Source organism: Aspergillus tanneri (assembly GCF_003426965.1).
Source record: "Aspergillus tanneri strain NIH1004 chromosome Unknown AapTan_2_pilon_pilon_pilon, whole genome shotgun sequence".
In the NCBI taxonomy this organism is placed as follows: domain Eukaryota; kingdom Fungi; phylum Ascomycota; class Eurotiomycetes; order Eurotiales; family Aspergillaceae; genus Aspergillus; species Aspergillus tanneri.
The window spans coordinates 321,519-342,731 of record NW_022984629.1 but is presented as its reverse complement, the minus strand read 5'-3'; the positions used below and the strand labels follow the sequence as shown (position 1 = coordinate 342,731).

General features: G+C 46.0%; 6 protein-coding genes across 6 annotated transcripts; 3 read left to right on the top strand and 3 right to left on the bottom strand.

Moving 5' to 3' along the window:
• Positions 1 to 1,932: 1,932 nt before the first annotated feature.
• On the top strand, positions 1,933 to 4,271 carry ATNIH1004_000108 (uncharacterized protein; the record flags this gene model as incomplete). The annotated part of the gene is made up of 10 exons (XM_033564834.1): positions 1,933 to 2,043; positions 2,105 to 2,152; positions 2,204 to 2,214; positions 2,268 to 2,289; positions 2,678 to 2,862; positions 2,922 to 3,109; positions 3,162 to 3,457; positions 3,505 to 3,807; positions 3,866 to 4,018; positions 4,074 to 4,271. The coding sequence occupies 10 exons, from the start codon at positions 1,933 to 1,935 to the stop codon at positions 4,269 to 4,271; spliced, it is 1,515 nt and encodes a 504-aa protein (XP_033430591.1).
• Positions 4,272 to 8,422: 4,151 nt separating this feature from the next.
• Positions 8,423 to 9,891, bottom strand: ATNIH1004_000107 (T6SS phospholipase effector Tle1-like catalytic domain-containing protein; the record flags this gene model as incomplete). The annotated part of the gene is made up of 3 exons (XM_033564833.1): positions 8,423 to 8,649; positions 8,702 to 9,634; positions 9,693 to 9,891. The coding sequence occupies 3 exons, from the start codon at positions 9,889 to 9,891 to the stop codon at positions 8,423 to 8,425; spliced, it is 1,359 nt and encodes a 452-aa protein (XP_033430590.1).
• A 1,289-nt stretch (positions 9,892 to 11,180) lies between these two features.
• Positions 11,181 to 12,096, bottom strand: ATNIH1004_000106 (uncharacterized protein; the record flags this gene model as incomplete). Its single annotated transcript, XM_033564832.1, has 3 exons — positions 11,181 to 11,600; positions 11,676 to 11,962; positions 12,009 to 12,096. The coding sequence occupies 3 exons, from the start codon at positions 12,094 to 12,096 to the stop codon at positions 11,181 to 11,183; spliced, it is 795 nt and encodes a 264-aa protein (XP_033430589.1).
• A 541-nt stretch (positions 12,097 to 12,637) lies between these two features.
• On the bottom strand, positions 12,638 to 14,585 carry ATNIH1004_000105 (uncharacterized protein; the record flags this gene model as incomplete). Its single annotated transcript, XM_033564831.1, has 5 exons — positions 12,638 to 12,959; positions 13,253 to 13,591; positions 13,650 to 14,276; positions 14,326 to 14,420; positions 14,484 to 14,585. 5 exons carry the CDS (start codon positions 14,583 to 14,585, stop codon positions 12,638 to 12,640), a joined length of 1,485 nt encoding a protein of 494 aa, XP_033430588.1.
• Positions 14,586 to 16,680: 2,095 nt separating this feature from the next.
• On the top strand, positions 16,681 to 17,508 carry ATNIH1004_000104 (sugar O-acetyltransferase; the record flags this gene model as incomplete). The annotated part of the gene is made up of 3 exons (XM_033564830.1): positions 16,681 to 16,787; positions 16,847 to 17,083; positions 17,139 to 17,508. The coding sequence occupies 3 exons, from the start codon at positions 16,681 to 16,683 to the stop codon at positions 17,506 to 17,508; spliced, it is 714 nt and encodes a 237-aa protein (XP_033430587.1).
• A 1,125-nt stretch (positions 17,509 to 18,633) lies between these two features.
• ATNIH1004_000103 (uncharacterized protein) lies at positions 18,634 to 20,133 on the top strand (the record flags this gene model as incomplete). Its single annotated transcript, XM_033564829.1, has 3 exons — positions 18,634 to 18,858; positions 19,202 to 19,329; positions 19,392 to 20,133. 3 exons carry the CDS (start codon positions 18,634 to 18,636, stop codon positions 20,131 to 20,133), a joined length of 1,095 nt encoding a protein of 364 aa, XP_033430586.1.
• Between the last annotated feature and the right edge of the window lie 1,080 nt (positions 20,134 to 21,213).

Below are 21,213 nucleotides of genomic sequence, written 5' to 3'. Positions count from 1 at the left end.
ACTTTAATGTGACGACCAACTTACATAATACTGCCTGATAACCATGGCGCAGCGTCGATAAGCCCTGCCAAAAGTATGTGATTGCTCCAATCTCCATTCGGGGCTTTCAGTTCATGCTGCCAGCCGGGAGAGCTGGCGTTGATAGTTGACTGTTGCCAGCCTCTATGGACATTGGTCAACAAATAAAGACATTATAGATGGACACGGATGCTCTGGTGGTTCTCATACTGAGTAATCGCAGCACACGTAGTGGTTAATATTGTGACCTTTAGTTCCTTCGTTTGATTAAAAAGACCAGATTTGTCTTCCTCATCAAGAATCTTCCTCTCCAGCCCCGTCAAATCAGCGAGAAAGAGGTTGTTTGGATCATGTGCCACTCTCGCTCCTTTTAAAAGTAGTTTGACGTCGACAACATCTTCCAATCCGTCATGATTTCTGTAAAAATGCTCCACGTCTCTTTGAAGGTCTTCCGGGTATCGCTGTATTCGAGGAGTAAGACTTCTATAGTAACACGAGCGATTGTCAGTATTTCGAAAGTGTCACAACTTGATCCCATAGGAGGAATCCACGTGGAAGGCAAGGATACATACTGTCGTGCACCCTGATGACGAACCATCGTGGCGGTGCTACTGATGCCCACCAAAAACAAATATTTAACAAGCTCGTATAGGGAGATTCCCTCAGTCAGTCCCAATTTGAAGCATACAAAAGGACTGCCTAAGGTAGGTGATGTCAAATCTTTGGCAATTCAAGAGCAACATTTAACTCTATGCATGCAAGGTTGTGTGCTTCAGCATCACTTACTATTTAGCCGAGGGTAAAAGATACATTTGACCATTCGAGAAAACCACCAGCCATGTATTAACCACAATCTCCCATGAGAAGCATAGTGGTGCCCTGAAATTTCATGAGGCTCTTATGAGGTCAACTGTTCTTCGCCAGCCCCCAAAGCTCGTATTGACGTATGTCTCAGGCTCACTCACGAGCTATATTTAAGGTGGTATCATGCAGTCACTCTCCTAGTGTGATTAGAAATGTTTATAACTGGGTGGTTGATGAGACTAATGCAGCAAGGCTGTGCCCGGGACGGGTGGGCATGCACGCCCATCACACGGAGCATTGCCATTAAAAGAGATTAAATACCATAAGCTATAAAGGAAGCACATAAAGAACGTTGAAAGGGGATAGAAATTAGTACGGCCATATTGGCGAGAAACCAAAGCGGAATGAATATTGTTTGCTTCCCATTATGCTTTGACAGAATGGATCAGTTTCGGGAATGCCAGACAATGCTGCAGTGTATTCCAACAGAATCCCAGTCTCTGTTTGTTATCCTACAGTTTGCTTTTTTTTATTATTTAGTTTTTTGTAGTGGCAGAACATGAACTCCCTTTCCCACCGAAGGATGGTATACTCAACCCCCGCACCCATATGGCTCCCAGAAATAAGTAAGTAAAATGAATCTTCGCATTGCAATTAGACATGTCTCTTCTTTCAATAACCGTACATCCTACATCCTCATGCAAAAGTCTTATTATTGAAAGCCTTGACCCCGGCTGAGCGCCTTCCCCGCTCCTCCCCCGCTCCTCGTGTAGGCACTGGGCAATTCATCTACCCAATCTAACAAGTCAGCTCCAGTGGAGGCCAATCATAAAGAACGAAGATCCCAGTGGGGCAAACACACTAGTATCCCGTAGTTTGGGATTAAGTGTCCTAGTAGTGCAGCAGATGACGAACCCCATCCAGTCATCATTTGCGCAATACGTATCCCTCGATTCCCCGCTCGAAGGCTAAGCGGCTCTGCGCATGCTTGGAACTAATATCATCTTGGAAGCCGAGTAGCACATCGTAGGGTGGCTTGGGTGTTAATGCATTTTTCTGATAACAGTCATCTGGGTTTCCGTCGTGCGCATCGTGCGATCAGCTACCATAATGCCCGAGTACGTTAAGAACACCCTAGGCGAGGCCGAAACAGGGTATATTAGAAAGGAAAGGCTCGAGTCTCGGCTTTTGGCTATTTTCAAACAGCCCATCATGGTTCAGGTAGGATGGATTCTGGTGGGTCGCTAAGGAAGTACAATCGCTGAAATGGCAAATCATGTAGCATATCAGCGAGCGCTTTGTCTTCTATGCCCCAAGGCTTGTTACTCAGGTGAGTGTGGGTCACGAATATGTAAACCGCATTGGTGCTTACATTTACCAGGATGAGATCGAGTAAGCGGCGAAGGGATTGTTATAAGATGGAACCAGGCTGACAGTGTATACAGCGATCTACGTGAAGTTGAGAGGGTAAATTGGTCGGCATTGTGACAGGGTCATTTGAAGCGTGTTCGCGATGATATTAGCATGTGTATTGGGTTGTATGATCGTAGAGGCCTGGAAGCCTCTCTGGCCCAGGAGTCGTCTTGTCTACCAGCAGCCATGTCATGTAATCCTCGCTGGTGGCTATGTCATTCCATTTTGACAAGGCGTTTACATCTGGTCTGCCTTGAAGAGTACCTAGGATGTTTCTCCGGCAACACTGAATCTCTTTCCCCCTATTGCCAATTTAACATAAATCCCCAGTGCCCATACAATCCGCTAAATCGAAGAGAGAAGCGACATAGATCCTTCTTTTACTAAACTCGGACCCATAAGCTGTCATCCCTGTCTGATGATGCCCCCTTTTACGCGTCAGCTTGAGGCCGGCGACTACGATGCAATCCTTCCGCATTTGCGGTATCCTACTTTTCTCACTAGACCAGAACAGTCCAACATATACGTCTACGACAGCGGTTCTAGTATCGAACACCATGTTTTTACGAACAGTGATATGTTTGAAGGACACATTTTGACCAGACCAAAACCAGAAACGAGAATAGTGTATGTCTCATCATAGCCGCCCTCTCGGCCTTAGGTAGCTGACTAACTGTTATACGTAGATCAATATGCTCGCAAAACTCGATGAAACCATTGGGCATTACGTACACTGCAATGCGAAATCTGATTAATCATTACAGTATCGGGCCAGCATTCTTTGACCTTCTGCTTGCTTTTGGTGACAAGCCACAAAGCTCCGGGGCTGGCCATGGGGGAATGACTGTGACCCACAGAGGGGATGGTTCATACGGTAAACTTTCCAGCGACGTGAGAACCATATCTGCGCTTACATACACTGGTAGATATCCAATATCTATTCACCTACGCAGAGGACCACAGAACAAATGGGCGCGTCCTATGGACTATCCGACAAATATGTGTGTTTCACCGATACGACGCATCTGGCTCGGGGAACTTATGGATACTACTCCATGCGAGACCCTGCTCCAAGGTTCAACAGCATCTCGAGGCGGCTATCCGTGAGCAACGAGATGAACTGTTCTCCGATTGGTTTGCATTGCATTCAGTGGTTCTGTCATCCTATCTTGGTAACTGGCGATGGTGTATTGGCAAGCTCGGAGAGGAAGTAGAGAAATCCGTATGTTTGCACTGGCTCTATACACGCCTCAGACTAATAAAGAGCAGGTCGATACAGCTCTCACCTTCGACCCAGCCGACACGGAAGACAATAAAAGGAATCTGATCAGTTTGCTTAAACCACAATATCTTGGCGATAAGCTATTACCACTGTCGTCAAGGTTGGGCGTTGCATTGGATATTGTACAGAAACTCAAGAACGTCAATACGAATATTTACTCGAGAAGACTCACATCCGACACTAGTTCCAAACATGCCGCCGACGAACTAGAGTATTATACAACAGTATTGCAAGGATACCTGGGTAGCATCTCGGTTTTGGAAAAGAAAGTCCAGGGAGTCTCAGACCTCGTACGTATTCTCACCATCGTCCTAACTTACTAGCTAACGAACTAATTCTCTCACTAAGCTGGCAGTATCTCTCAATGTGAATTATCAAGCCGTGGCGGTAGAAATCAATAACAAAATGTTGAAACTGACAGACGCTGCATTTGATGACAATGCCACTGTTAAGGTCGTGACGTTAGTCACTCTCATCTACTTGCCTGCAAGTTTCGTCTCAGTATGTTGAGCAATATTCCACTATTCAACCCAGCATATCATTCTAATTCGTTTAGACTCTTCTTGGGATGAATCTGTTTGAATTTGACGGTGGCAATGGAAGAGGATTTACGATATCCGGCCAGTTCTGGATCTTTGTCGTCATCGCTGTGCCATTAACGCTTCTTACCCTTGCTGCTTGGTATCTTATTATTCGACGGCGATCGAGGCTTAGGGCGAAGAGCAAGGATCATGATATGGAAAAGGCCCAATAGAAAAAGTCGCTGACGCATGGAGTAACACATGTTATCTAGGGTGCCTTTGGCATTTTATAGACTTTGCATTTTCTCTATTGTTTTGACTGGGTTTTTTATTTTCAGGTTTATATACGGTGCATTTGGATCAACTTATGGGGGTTACCTTATTGGGGTCTATCTTATAGTTTACCTCTCATTGCAACACTGGGAAAGGGAGCATATTTGTACAGCATCAGATAGTCTACTTAGTTATGACGAGTATCTAAATACGTCGCTCAAAATAAGTCATCGATAATTCTAATCGTGAATAACCCCGAAGCTAAGCTACGTACGACGCACTTCTTGTTAGACTCAAAAAGACAATAGCCACACCTTGGGGGCATTTTCTTCCTCATCGGAATGAAAATGCCTTTATATGCCCTATCCGTATACTGATAAAAGTTTTGGCTGGATCACAGGAGAAAGTCGGGCCAGGTTTAAATGTTCCCTTGAACCCGCGATGGTTAAACTCCGCGTTGTCGCTTTTGCACGGGCTTCGTGTTGTCAAATATTCTTATTAAATTCTGTACTATTATAGACATACCTTGGTCAACTATTTTTATTTCTTTAATAAAGGATAATTTTATAGCATTATGTAGAAATCATTAATAGTCCAGGTTCCGTTTTGCTTATTGGTCAGACTGACGGCATAATTTGAAGCTTTTCTCGCTGACCCCGTGTTTAAGTTACTAGAGCCCAAATATTTTGTCCTTTGTATTCAAAAGAATTCTGATCTGTCTCGCAGCCCAGGTGAAGACAAAAATACAATATGTAGCTATCATGATCTGAATCATTTACTTCCAGTTCCCCTAGACTACCAACCACTCTTCGGCAGGCAAACATATATGCTGGGAGATTGTACCCAGTAAATTCTGTTATTACCAAGGAGCTTTTCCATCATAGAAGAGATTGTAAGATTGACATCGTGCGAGGACTGTTCAAGCATAGATTGCACTTCGGAGTACGTCAGATGATCATCTCAAAATACGTGGAGAGACACATGTAAGTGACGTAAGATTGGGCATATGTCCTGGAAACGTCATAAATGTTTCAATGTCGCCCGTCTAGGCCAAGATACTGTAAATAGTCTCCTTGAAGACAGCATGTCCATGGATCTCCATCTGTGCCATAAAATTGAACGTTAGCCAAGCAAAGGCATTTCAGTCAAGGGAAGAATTCGCTCGGATGGATTGTATGTTACACTGCCGGTCTCGAGATTGTTTATAGCCACATTATAGAGAAAGCTTCTCGAGATCCCAATGAAACAATACCAGATTTGAAGTGGTCGAAGAGATTATATTTTTATCTATATCTAAGATGGTTATGATAAAGACTCGTAAGAGATGCGAAACGTAGTGTAGAAATATTATTTGTCAGATTGGTAGCACCACCTTGAATAGAGGTAGGAGTGTTATTTTGATGGCTAGAAAGGTAATACATGACTGAATCTGGGGTCGTATACCATCCCCTCAATCTATCTTGGTATTAATGTCATTCATAATTCTTGGCCGCTCACGAGGGCATGCACATGATTATCTTTATGTATTGGCATGCGAAACTGCTGTAGAAGACAGGGTGGAGCCTTATTTGAGTTGGAAGTAGCATGAAATGGGAGTTTGAGTATGCGCACGTTTAAATATCTTTGGCGGTGTATTGTTTGAAGTGAACATTTCTACAAAGCTGTGTCCACTATTACTACCGCGGTTTAAGGAATGAAAAGGTAATGAAAAAGGATAGTCGGACTAGTTTGTGAAAATCTCGACATGTCAGGTTCAGAGCATGCAGCGTTCGATAATCACATTTAACCTTTGTTATTAATGTGGCTTAGCCTCTCTAAATTAAGCCCTAGTGTCTTGCTGGTTGAAAAATCATTGGCATTGGCAATGGGGGAGTCGTCTTGAGCGGCGGAAAATGGCCAGTCACTTTCGAAGTCGGCTCTGGCAAAGAGGCAATCCAAGGGGGTGTCGCTGGGGCTGATTCTTCTTTCTGTTGGCGGAACGAGATCAATTCCTAGTACTCGCGAGGCTGGGTGCTTGTTTGCGAATCGCCGAATCCAGATGCCGGTGCCACATCCAACATCGAGGATGTGCACAGGCGATGTGTTTACAGGGAATTGTGCGTGCTAGAGGCCGCGGATGCGGACGGTGAATACTTCATGTTGGCTATCTTTTCATCGTGCGAGTGTTTTGTTGACGAAGTAGAATAGATATGGTTTCGGAAGAAGTTTGATTTACACATATCTAGTAGTCGGTTGGTTTCAATTTCCTACTTTTTTTTTTTAAAAAAAAAAAAGAACATCCGATTAGTAACTTTGCTGAGATTTTCTTCACGTGGGAGTCGTACGTTGTTTGGCAATGGAACTGCTTTCTCTTCCCTTTCTTGCGAACCTGCAAATGGGAATTGATGGGCATCGCCCGTCAAATTGTCAAACAGGGAGATATCCCGGACCGAAAAGCAGCAGCGTCCGAAGCCATCATTACTAGCTAGGCACGATTTTAGACCTCGACGAATCTGACGTTACCTACGCTGTCAATCCGGATACGTACTTTTATATCTAACTCCGTTCCTCTGCTCCACTACCCCTCCATGAGTTGTTATTTGTTAGCCATCCTACTTGTGTATCACATGGCTAAATCTAGCTAAGATTGGGCTAAACGCTACTATCTATGTGGGTGAAAGCACCTCTACCTTAGGCCTGGCACTGTAGCTAAAAACGTCTATGTATAGCCTACAGTTAAGCAGTGCCACGAAGGCACATTTCTGGACATGCTTTGCATGAGATCCAAATTTACGGCTTCATGATTTTCACACTTTTGGAGCGTCAATGCACCTTCTTTGCACGAAATCCCAGCCCCTTCCCCTGCATACTTGGCTCATCCCGCTATTTAAGGTAGGTGAAATCGACATGTCAATCGCTGATGATATCAAAGAGTTTGAAGTCGAATCATAAAAATATAATAACAAGCGTTGTTCGGAGCACACTCTGCGCAAAGCTACGGAAGCCAGTATCTTTTTCTCTTTGTCTTCTTATATCTGCTATAGTAGCTAACGTTCGGTGTCGAATTTGGCGGGTTCAGTGAAATATTTTTCATCACAGGAGTTCCTGTTAAGGCCATTAAGAGTCGAGTCGGTTTACAGTTACAATAGTTTCCATTTATCGAATACAATCTTGTGGTTGAACCATCGAATTCTGTTTTTCACATCGTTATATGTTTGTACTCGCCCCGGAAATATAATGCACCAATATATGGAAGTGCCTTATACGGTGCAACCAAACTGAGCCGATGGTCTCTTACAGTTTGAGTTTGATCATTCAGTATACCGGAATCATATGACTGACCGGGCATTTTCCACATCGGCACCCAACTTGCGCCTGCAGCTGGTGGATGGTCTTAAATATTCCTGTCGAGATAGTGGTTGCTGCGCTCTCTGCACTTCTCCAGTCTCTGTTGGATCAACCCACCTATCCATCCATCTTCAATTTAGCCTAGCTTCCCCTGCTTTCACTTGCCACCCGCTCGACTCAACTGATGATAAAGATCACATCAAAGCCGACCGCTATCCTGATTATCCACGGAGCATATTTCCTCCCTCCCGCATGGGATGACTTCAACAACCATCTAACCCACGCAGGGTTTGTCTTGCAATGCTAATGACCACCTAATCGGCAACGGGCTCGTGAGTTTGGTCCTGCTATCTGCACGGCTCTTCCAACCGGAACATACACTCCATGGGGTTCTCGACATATACCATTTCCAGTCTAAAGTTGATCTAGGTAACAACGGTGAGGGCACTGTGTTCACCAACAACGCCCTACTCGTTTTTAATGACATGAGATGTCGCAGGCGGAGGAGCTGGTAAAGTGCAACGGAGTTAGGCGAGATAATTCTTCTGACATCGCGGCATCTCCAACAAGATCCTTCTGAAGTGCGAGTTCTTTGACGAGACGATTGGCAATAACATCAAGACCCTGGCAGACCCAATATCGGCTGCTTATTGCGAAAATGGTAGAAGAAAAAAATGGAGGTACTGTCTATATTGAAATAGCTCATCGTTGACATTAAAATTATATACAACCCCTTAAACCCCTCATCGCTCTACTATTCCTCGCTAGTTCAGTGTCACGCGCCCTAATCAGTATGCTGAGGCACCAAAAAGGGAGGCAAATTTGGGTTATCACCTCCCTGCTTGGGAATGGGAAAATCCTTTAAGATGCCAGATTCCAGCATCTCGTACACACTTGGGTGGATGTGTGCTCCATTCGGAATATCTCTGGCTGCACCCATATTGGGTGGGAGCCGTCGGGGGACCCATTTCCCATTTTCTAGCTCTAGACGGCTAGCGACTGGGAGGATTTCTACCAGCAGTTAGAACACACTTCGAAACATTATACATACAGGGTAGCAAACCTAAGATCCACCACAATATAACAGACATGCCACTCGCCCCATGTCTAAACCGGAGCATGTCATGCGGTTTGTTCGTCTTCTGCTGTCTATGCCACCCATCTGTTCCAGGACGCTCATCCCTACACAGAGATTTGCTATCATTTCTAGCCACCTTTTCGACATTGGTTGTTGCGAAGGAGAGTTTGCTTTCGGAACCGGGTAGATTCAACACTTCCTGGATCATCCAGTTTAGCGAGATGTCGGAGAGTAGATGGTTCTGGCCTGGATGGAGAGGCCAACCACCGCCAACATCTCCGTGGTTCCCCGCGAACCAGACTTCTTTGAAATCGACACCAGAGCTATCACGTGGATTAAGGAGGAAGAGAGCGGGTTTGAATTTTAGCCGACGCTCGTGGATCGACACAGCGTGACGGATGTGTTTCGCTGACGGGCTGGCGATGTACCGGTATGATCTACGAAAGAAAGGAATCTCAAATTGTCCCACACTGTTCACGCAGTCGAAGAGCCCAAGGAAATGCACGCCGACGTTGGGCCGGCAAAACGTCGTCTTGAACTTTTGCATGTACCGCGCTAGATCATAGTCTTCTTTAGTCTGGGGCACATTTCCGCGCGAGTTCTGGTAGCGGCCGAATGTTTCCCAAGCGAAGGGGACCATTTCCTCGTTTCCGCGCGAGAGTAGTCCAATGTTGTGGATCATTTCTGCGAGAAAGCGCGCTGTGTATGCGCCGCGGCTGAAGCCGAATATGTATATATGGTCTCCAGTAGAATAGTAGCGCATGATGAACTTGTATCCGGCTATAACGTGGTCAATAAAGGAGGTGCCTATGGCCTGGTCGATGAGGGACCTGAAGCGGGCTTTGATGCTGGCCCAGCTGTTGAATCCGCCAGAGCGGGAGGAGGAGCCTTTGACGTATGTCAGGGTTCCGATTCCAGCTGTATTTGGATTGTAAGTTAGCTATGTTTTTATTATATAGAGTAAGAGGCGACGTACGCTGATAATACGCATATTGTCCTGGGATGTGCCTCTCAAGCATCTCGTAGATCTTGACGATGTTGGTGTCCCCCTCCGTACCCTGGTACTGATTCCCTGTCCCATCGAAGCAGAGAACCAGTCGCCGTGGCTGCCCTGAGGGTATAGGCGCGGGTTCATGATCGTTGAAGGGATTAGGCCCAGGATAAGCGTGAGGCATGGTGGCAAGCCAACAAGACTAGCTACTCTATTTGTTTCGTTGCATGCTCAGGAAAAGAAATTTGAATCTACAGCAGAGCGGGTATTATAAGTTTGTGTCGCTTTGCGGGCGAGTGGGCTGTAAGTACAATTGGGGCAAATTTTTGTTAGGGGGCCTGATTTGTATGCAGATCGCCAGATACCCGGGCAAGGCGTTCTACTCATGGGACGATGACTGGACGCTGGAAGGGCGCGCGATGCTAGTTCTGCAGCTGAGCCCGGGCCTAGTATTACAGCACCACCTTGTGGGCATTTGGGCCAAGCCACTGGATGTTTAGGCCGTAAATGATTTGCTGTTGTTTACGAACTTGTGGGTGTGAAAAGTTTTGTCGCTAATCACAAGTTTTCCAAGTTTTGTAGCACAGATAACGCTATGTCGTACCAACCGATGCTCTGAGTTTGTTGGGGGGAAAGATGCAAGGGATAATTCTGCAACTGTGCATACAGAAACAAACTTAACCTTGTTCTAGAGATCACGGGATGCTATACTCCGTTACACAAGCATCACGTCGCATCCAATCGCATACTGTGGTCTCTTAAATCGGAACTGGATAAATGTTTTATCTTTCTCCTGAGGCATTATTGTTTTACACTTTGGGGATGAGTGAGAGCTGAAAGTAAGGCTGATTATGAGTAAGAAAATTTAGCCCCCAGGCTGAGGCTCAGCAGTAGTTATCACCTCTTAATATAGAAAATAATTCAGAGACAGGGATATCTCAGCCCTGCTCGAAAGCCACGGGGCAGATATAGGACTGATTTCCGCGGTACTGTTTACGGAATAGAATCGAGCAATAACATCTACAACTATTAGTAGGCAAAGTTACGCATGAGCAAGAACTTAAACTAATTAGCGTCAACAACCACCATTGTCCCCCATAGAGAGAAGCCAGTGGCCGTGGGCATTTAACTGATGCCGATATGGATGGTAGTTGGCAAGGCTCGTAAAACAGCCGCCTAAGTAGCTATTTTCAGCCGCCTGCTCACCATCACATCGTTAAATGAGTGTCTCAATATATTAATTTTGTACACCACATGCAATTTCGAAAGAGAATATTGCAGTGGATTTCGGATAGGAAATGTGGGGCTGTAACCGTCCATAACAACTGTTTTAATACAGTTCGTAGCGCGCAAGCCTATTGGATCAGATGCGGCAGCCTGTATTGCTGGCTGGCACCACCATGCATGAAACATTACGGTCCTATCGGAGGCTCTGATGCCGCCAGATTACACTGTCGAAACACGCTGAGCTCATTAGGTCGTAAAGTACGGAGTACCTCCGATGCTATGAAGGACTCTATGGTTATTGAATAGTATCATATTCCCTTCAGACCAGTCATGGGCATAGACATCATGCGAACTAATAGTGGGACGCTGCAATCTATAGATAATACCACGAACGCGTGCAAGGCCATCGATCACACTGCCGTCGGCGAGATGGATCTTGCACACGCAAGATGGATGGATTTGGAGAGAGAGCTTTCCTCTCACGCGGTTTTTCCAAGCCATAGCGAGGATCTGGATTTTAGATGGGGCGACGGAAGGCAGGTCAGACTCGGGAATTTCACGACCTTCGGTGTATAGACCCGCTCCAGTGAAGGCTCGGGTTCTTGACATCCAGATATATCTGCGCATAGCGTGTTGGCGGGGTGTTAGGTTGGAGATGTTAGGGGGCTGGAAAATCATACGGATATGGTGCATATTCAACCTTGCTTATTTTAACAAACTCCTTATCCTCGGGAGACACACGCTCGATGCATCGCGATGGACCCTGCGGTGATTGGGGTGTCGCAATGTTATGTTCTCGAGGCCTTGGTAGGACTTAAGAAAGCCATTCTCTTTCACCATGGCCTGAGGCTGGTCCAGTACTGCCTTCAGATGACGCAGTGACTGTAAAATTATTTTTCTCCCATGGCCGTACGGTTTAAAGCGCTTAGTGAATTCGTACTGCGTCCGAGGCGAAAGGCTCTGCTGATTCTTGAACAACACAATATGTTGATGGTAAAGGGTATCGCGGATAGCGGCAAACTCGTCATCTGCGAATGGTGAGTAGCCTTCTTCCTCTCAACTGCCCCTCCGTACTCGTAATGTTCTCTAAGTCCATATTGTCAATCTTCACGCCGAAGTCCACCGCAGACCCGGGCGCCGTCTTCGGAGGCCTGATATTCATCGATTACTTTGTCATGCCGACTTATGGGTTGCGTGTAGGTAGTGTCGATAGCAACGGTGAGAACAGAATATCCAACCGGGAGGGGTATCCATCTCGATAAGCCGATTCTGCACACTCAGCTGTGGCCGCATACGTTTAGTGTGGGTCTAGTCATGCCCTCTGTATGCTACGTCGACACCTTACAATGCAACGTGTTCGGTCTGCATGTTCATCTTGAAGCCATCAAAGTTTACTTTCCACTAGTTTAAATAGTACATTGCTCTGATTTAGCTAAGCGGAATATGCAGAATGACTGGTCACTTTGGCCGGAATCATCTCATCCTAGCTGAGGCAATACAAACTTGGCAGAGGCTAATTACTAGATTCGAAGTTGGTAACGAATCAAGTGACCAGCCAGATCCGAGCTCACTAAAACACTATTACTTGTGTAAAATGTATTTTCCACCATCCACCAATGATTGAAGTGCACTTATTGCTTATTCCTAAATCAAAGAGCGGACTTTCCAGTCCACCAAAATCTGTAATGCCAGCAATCACACAATTAAGCACCCCCCTTACAAGTGTCTCCAGACTCAAATATCTCAACTTCTTTGAGGGCGGTCGCCACAGCATTGGTAATATCCTCGACATTTTCAAGCCCCACGCTGAGCCGAATGATATGCTGCGGAACGCCATACTTTGGAACCTTTTCGCGATCCCAGTAGTTGGCAAGCTGGACGTAAGGAATCGCCAGTGTGAAATTGGTTCCGAAGCTGGAGCCTTTGCACACTTCAAGAACGTTGTAGAAATGCTCCGCGCTGCGTGGATCACGGAAGATGATGCTCAGGACATTCCCGTACCCGCCATCTTTCCGCATAAATGACCTGTACAGATGCGCTGTTTCTCCAATAGATGGATGATTAACCTGGGAGATTGACGGATGAGATTGAAGTAGATCGACCAGAGGGAGAGTGTTTTGGTTGCACTGCTTCACACGCCAGGACATACTCTGGCAGTTTTTTTGCAGGGCTTCTACATCGAGAGAGAAATATGTATTCTCGTATCTGGATGATAAGATAGTACGAATTGTACGGCGATAGCGCGAACCAGGGTTGATCACCAGGCTTGAAAGAGTTAGACTTTGCGATTCACGACTGGATGCGGTGTTTAACCCCACCTTCCTCCAGTGACATTCGAAAAGCCACTAAATGTCTTTGTCAGGCTGGACATCATTACATCCACATAAGGGATGGCGTCAATATTAGCATAGCCGGCCACGGTGTCGTCGCAAGCTACAATAAAGCCGTATTTATCGGCTAGGGCACGTATGCGGTGCAGGTTGGGCGATGACAGTTTGATGTTACTGGGGAGTTCACAAAAGAGAGCCAGAATCTGTTGCCCAGATTTGAGCATACTTTCTAACTGATCCAGCTCCTCTTCGGTGCCGTTCTTGTAGGAGAGGACTTTTCCCCACGGACTTTGTCTGAGAACATTAACTGTCTCTGGATATAGCCACCTAGAAGAGCAAATATTAGATGTATCTGCGATGGGGTTAGTTTCCAGAGTCATCATACCCGTATGCAGCGACTTTGGAGTCTGCTGCGAATGAGGCCAGACCTTCAGAAAGGGCATAAATGGCGTTCATTCCGTTGGGGTACAGGAAAACGTCCTTAACATCCACGGATGGCTGCCCTGCTTGCTCAGAAGTAGCCAGTTTCGCGAGAAGAGACTTCACCTCGTCCATGCTATCATCTGCCGACTGCGTCAACATAAGAGACTGCTGGCTTAGGTGACGGCTCCTCTTTTGGGGCGCGGGGGTCCGAAACTTCGGCTCCGAGGAGTCGGAGTCAAGATAGTCCAACTCTTCTAGGCAGTAACTGGCATGTCGAGTGGACAGTCCGGAGCCTGTATCGCGCCAAAAAGCCATGGCCTGCTTCTTCAAGTCGAGGGGGAATAGCACTGCCGCGAAATTGGCCCAATGAGTCGCTGAGTCTCCCCAGTTCGACTCTAAGGGCATAAAAAATCGGACGATCTTTATGATACTAGACTGGTTTTCCGAAGAAGCCGTATGAAGACCTGCGGCACAGCACCGAGCAGCATAGGCAGAGCGGAAGACCATGCACGAGATGGTTTTATCAGTAATTTGAAGTCGTCGCAAAACGGCATCTGAGACATCCCGAACAGGTTTGTTTAAATAGAATCTGAAGGGAATTAGCTACAGTATTCCTCCATAATATCCAGCTACTCTACCGTGGGTAACTCCATTCTAGTTTCTCCAATACCCAGTACTCTTTCCGCGATAGTCCAATGACTGAGGACCAGGTTGGTAGAGACACGCTGACGGCCTAAATAAGATTATTACCAGTTCACACAGTTAATTTTCTGTAGCCGACAATGGGGCTACCTACATGCAATTCATCAGAAGGGTAGATATTGGCTTTCCCTAGTGGTAACGTCCGAGGTGCCAGGGGAGGCATCCACGGCTCTGAGGCAGCACCAAGGTCGCCCATGACGGTAGATCAACTTTCTCCTGTTTGTGAAATGAGCACACACACACAGAGGGCTCGTTGGATGGCTGGTCAATTAAGTGAGACCTACATGCCAACGAGTAGTCCTGGTGATTTAAGCTCAGCAGTTCGGTAGCTCCGGGAATGGATTTACATTACGTGATGGTATGACTAGGTGTATGCGACCAGGCCCTCATTCCGTACCTATAGCAGTCAATTCGCTGATCAATCTTAGCATGACAGATCACCCGAGCTGGGAGATCAAGTGCGCAGCTGAACTGCGGTGTAGACTATTTGTATCTACACCGTATCGGTAGTCTCTGTGCAATGGCTGCCTAAGCATCGCTTTGGCGATGACAGACTACTGAACCGGATTCGACCAGTTCTGCGTTTTAGTCAGGGCAACTACCACTGTCCTGCCCAATATGGCTCTGATGTCACATTCCACTCAACATTGGAATCCTGTTTATGAATGTTGTGGAATTCAGGGGAAGTGATGCGCAGGGAGCTATTCTGTCGACAATTATGGTAATATTGATTATTCAGCACCTTTCTTAGTCAAATGTTGTTGATGATGCAACATCATCGGATCGCGTATATTTCCTACATTAGTTAGTTTGCATTCTTCATTTGTTTACCTCGCCTTTATAAATGCGAGATGTTTTGGTAGTTTTGTTGAATCAGAGACCTAATTCAATGAAGGATCGATACTTGCGAATACGCGTAATTTTATGGTTCACATATTCTATCAGCTACAGGCCAACTAGCCTAATTAGGAAGTAGATGTCATTCAGTGGAAACACCAGAAGTCGCAGTATCTCAACCAACTGAGCCTACTAAGCGGTTACCTCTCATTGAGGTGTTCAACTCTTGATCTAAAGTGCTCAACTAAGTAAAGGATTCAGGGGCTGAATTGATCGTCAGATACTCCGCACCGCTAAAACTGAAAGGAAGGAAAGGACGTGTAAACAAATAGGAAGTAAATCACGTGATGTGGGTTTCCAAAGGCAAATGGGGCCAATGGGGCCAACGGGGACAACGGGGACAACAGTTCCCCCATCCCCTAAAAAATTAGATACTAATTGAAGTCATTTATGTATCTCCATACAACTGAAATATATTATTAAAAAATGAGTGTAGAACTATCTACTAGGATATTTTAATCGATTATGGCCCTGAATATTGCAATTGCTGCATGTCGCGGGCCTTCGCCGCCCGGGTCACCCGCCCGGGCTTCAGCCCGAATCTCTACTGCCTCCTTTACCTAATGTCAGATATACGGCTAATCCCGAAGAGGAAATAGAGTACGATTGGTAAAAAGGTCTTATTTGAATGAATTGAGCTGGTTGGGCTCTTCTTGATTATGTTGATTCCTCTGTTGTTTTCGTTGTGTGCTCCGCGGAGGTTTACCCTATCTAGTCACATGATTCTGGTCCACCAAAGGCCATATTATTTGACACCTAATTATCTAGAATGCCTTATTATTAGTTAGACTGCCTTTATCTTAAATAAACTGTCTATGCACTTCTTCTTCTTCTTCTGGCACTTGCCATGTCGATGAAGTTCATTCCTTAAGAGAACCATTTGTTGCATAGCAATGTCGTTGCCTTTTATAACGTCTCTATCTAATGGAGGACTGAATAAAAAAGGTGAAAACAAAGGAACAAAGTCGGACCGAGAGGAAGCTGAATAATGAGTAATATTGATCCACTCTGGTCGACAGAGAAATGTCAAGGAGCTACTCGTTGATGAGTCAGGAGGATTCCGTCCACGGTCTATTTTCCACCTTTCAATTGTCATTTTATCCGAAGGAGAAAAGAAGATGGGAAAGGAAAGATAAGTAGACAGCGAGATGCTGCTTAATTGAAGTCTGCTGGTGAATTCCCTGACCGCATCGGCCACTGCATTTTATGCCCAAAAGAGGCAGGCGGCAGCCCCACCAATACGGAACCGGCGAAAGCCGTGCTGTCGTGTATCAACCGGTCAACATCCAGCATCATTTTTCACCTTTTAATGTATCTGCTTGATTGTTTGTTCCTGGAAACACATAGGCCTCTTCATTGTACTCTCATTTCCAGAGCTTCCCCTTTCCAGCGCCATGTCTACAGCGGCGACCGCCAAGCGCCCCGAGATCATTGACATCGCGCGGGGTCTGAACCATGTTCCCATGTGTGAAGAGTACGAGCGAATGATCTCAGGGATGATGTAAGTGATAGGCATTAAGACTGTATGTAACGGCTATTGGAAGGAACCTGACATTTCAGGTACAATCCCAATTTCCCTCGACTCTTGGAAGCACGCCACCGCGCTCGTGGGGTAACCCAGGACTACAACAACCTTGACACCAAGACCGTTCCATACGATAAGATCCACGACGTTCGTCTGGGGATGCTTAAACATGTTGTCGGACAGGTGGGATCGGGCACGTTCGTGGAGCCACCCTTTCTGCCGGACTACGGATGTAACATCCGGATCGGCGAAGACTGCTTCATCAACTTCAAGTTAGCGTCCCACACGGTATGGACAAGTTATCTGATTGCATTCTGACATTTCTAGCTTCACCGCCCTAGACACCAGTTTAATCATCATCGGTGATCGAGTGCAATTCGGCCCGAACGTCAGCGTTTTCACTGCGGGTCATGACGTCAGTGTCTTGTCGCGACGGAAATTCGTTGAGTTTGGCCATCCAGTTCTAATTGAGGATGATTGCTGGATCGGGGGGAATGTTATTATTCTCCCCGGAGTGACCATTGGAAAGGGTACGACGATCGCAGCTGGATCGATAGTTACCAAAGACATTCCGCCCTATTCCGTGGCCGTTGGCAGTCCTTGTCGGGTTAAGAAAACCATTCCGTCCCCTGAGGAGGAGGAGCAGAATCCTAACAATCCTTACCGGAATTTGGTTCGTGAAGATAGAGCAGAGTAGCTGATAAATGGCTGCTTTGTGGTATGGAGATTTCAATAGACTTGGTGTAGAATGTGATGATATCATATATGACGCACGTTGATATAGAAACAGGATAGATAGGTTTAAAAGAGAGTTCGACTATTTCTATTACCTGTCATTAGTGATGATGAACCAGTCATTTAGATAGCTCAATTCGCGCACCACAAGGCGCTAGGGTATCCCAAAGTATGTATGTACAATATATACTATTGTTCAGCCCACAACTATCGTCCTAGTCACAGGCTGCGGGTGTATAAGCCATCGAGCTTACTAGCTTGGTAAGTTAAGAAACGAGTGAAGGAACCGAAGCCCCGAAATTATTTGATTTAGGAAAGGCACCTCTTTCTTTGTCTTTGTCCCCCGCTACGGGTCTTGACATTTTCCTGATCTGAATGTTGCCTCTTGTAGCAATCTGGAGCTTACTTCTCCCTTAATACCCTCCTATTAAAATCAGCTTAATAAGGTTAATTATGGTTCGTTCCCCCGGCGCTTCAAAGACCGCGAAGAGAACCAATTCATTGGCATTTGCCCGGACAGACTGTCACACCTGTCTATCTGCAAACCGAGCATGCGATCGTCAGCGTCCACAGTGTGCCATGTGCTTAGAACATGGGGTTCGCTGTGGTGGATTCGCAACTCCTCTTTCATGGGATGACAGTCGGACTTGGCTTGGTCATCCATTACGGAAAAATGTTCGATCACAGGAGGAAGATGAGGTGGTATCTAGGAATTCAAATGCCATTAACAAGCTGAGAATTTCCGTTCCACAACATTTTCAATTTGTACTGAACGGGAGAGGCAGGAAACGCCGCTTGCGGCGGCTGCCATCTGCTGATATCGATACTACCAGAGGACAAGCAATAACGCAGATAATTCCAAGTTCGAGGAGCGGGAGAGCCGATGACATTGCCTATGACATAAGAGAGGTAGCTCCGCAGCAAACAACGCAGCTATTTGATAATTATGGTCTGTGTCCTGGAGTTCTACTGTTGATGTTGATTCTAAGGTGATATAGGACCATATCTATTTGATACTATAGATTTCTCTCTGGGCGAAGATGCCTTGTCGTCTTTGTTACTTCCCGATACTCCCATGATTTCCTCAATGGACACACCGGAGCAGAGTTTGGAAAATGGACTGGGTGGTGCTATCAGCCTCACAAATGGCTTCCAGACTGGAGATCAACGTGCCTCCTTTGCTGAAGGACGGGTGGGCTCGGCATCTGGTATGGACTTGAGTAGGCTTCCTGCACCCAACGCCTTGGTTGGGAGTCAACACGAGACATTGTTCAAAATGTGTAGGACTATCCGATATGGGAAGAAAGTCAAGGTATTCACAGAATACAGATGATAGCGAATTTTGCATACTTCCCATTACGTATGATTCTGAGTCGAATCCGTTTCGATGTGGGCTATCGATATCGCAAGGATCAAAGTTGCTATTTCATTCTATTCTGGCATTATGTTGTCGACATCTCAATCTCCTTAGTGGATCTTGGTTAACCGAAACACAAGAGCATCACAGTGAATCGTCTAAGCTCCTGGACCAAGCGTGCCAAAATACTCAACTAGCGACGAAGGGATTAGCGCTGCTGGACCCTATACTTATTCTATTTACGTTAGATGTATGTCGCCCTGATTGAATTCATGGCTATATACTAACCGACTCTCAGTGCACTCTGTCTGCCTCTGGACGCTGGGCATCCCATATATCACGAGCCCATTTTATTCTCGATGAATGTGGCGGCCCTCCAGCCCTTACCAGCCAGCGTTCTCGGTCTCAAGTTGCCATGATGATATGGTAGGCATTTTACATAGATCCATGGATTTAACAGATTCACGAGCATGCTAATAAACCCATAGGTGGGATGCAACACTTGCCTTGGTTTCTCGACAGGGTCCTATACTTCCCCGACCCTACCTTGACCACCTCCGGAGTCATGAGACAGATGACCAATGGTCCTTTTACCAGCTCTCAGGATGTCCCACTGAGCTTGTGGTACATATATCCTCCCTAGCGGAGCTGGCACAGCAAAAAGAGCTTGCTTCCTCTATGACATGGCTTGCTTTCGACTTGACCCCGGTATTACACATCGAAGCACAGATCTGTAGCTGGAAGAACCCTTCATCATGCAGCTACTTCGCTACAGATTTTGAATTGAACCATACGGCAGGTACAGACGAAGACACTCTCCATGCTCGAAAAGATCGATACCATTGCATCGAGGCCTGGCGGCACGCTCTTCTCCTATATATTGAACGTGTTTTTAAATGGGACCGTGGAGTATCTCAACCGAAAACTATGGGACGTCTAATTCGATCGACTCTGGATCACGTTCGATGCTGTCGGCGCACATCTATGACGCAGAAACAATTGCTTCTGCCCGTTTTTCTGGCTGGAAGTGAGACTCGGGATGAGGAAATGCGGAGCGTTGTGCGACGTTATTGTCGCTGGTGGGGCCAAAGGAGTCGCTACCATATGTTCCACTCTGTTCCCTCGTTGCTGGAGGAAATCTGGGCCGCAGAGAGTTGGTGGGGGGATGTGGTGGATTCAAAGACAAGAGGAACATCTGGGCAGACCCCAGTCCAATATCTTTTGGGATAGGGTACGATGTTTATGGTTCGGATTGTTGCATGTAGCGGCAGTGAACGATATCTAACGCTTATTAATGATAGCATATAAATGAGAGATATAATTCTGATATTGTTATGCAGGCCCAGGGGGGGGTTATATATGGGTTATAAATGCCATATATCCTTAGACAAGAGTTAAAGAACATACCAAGTATTTCGATATACATAATGATGAAAGTGAGAAACTGGAATAATCATTAGCACCTGAAAAGGAGAACTTGGATTGTCCAAGATGTTTGTATTATCTGTAGCAGTCTATCCTACTGCTCGGCATCTAATCCCCCTCCCATAAATTTCCCTCCAAGCGAAACTATTCTCTTCGTTGCCATGTCGCCGATTTTTATCTCGCCCTGAGCACGACGGGATCAGTCGTACCTGAGCAGTCTGCCAGGATGTCCCTAAGCTCACCGAAGTCAATTCTTGGCCCATGCTGTTACTGTACACACCTATGATGTCTAAATTAAATTGCAACATCTCCCATAAAGACTTCGGGTTACTTGCAGCAATATTTCAATGCCGTCAGAATACCACTATACCACAAAAAGTAGCGCTGTTTCAGTTTGCATATAATATGGTATATCTGTTTTACCTGACAAATACGTACTGATGCTAAGACAATGCAGACCAGAACAGAGGGATAGCCTGATGTTCTAGCATCCTATTTGTTACCTTTAGCGATTCCTTTTGTACATAGCCTATTATATAGGTTCTACGGGGTTCAGCCCCTGACACTGGGCGCCTGATCCTGATGCATATCGTCCTGAAAAGGTCCTGGGTCGATCGGCCACGGAGATGGCGATATCAGTTCTGGCGGTTTGGGTTCGTACATGGTCAGTGTATTGGGAAGTATACGACGGCCGTGGTGATTTGGACGATTCTGTATATTATGGAGAACTACGAATTGAAATCTACAAGCTTAACGAGATAAAAGGATACGCATTCGATTAATATAGAACTAAAAACAGACCGCATCTACGGACTATGGCCTCTCGTTGTTTCCCGACAGCCTTCATCACCTGTACAACGACAAATGGGATTTTCAGAGTCCCTT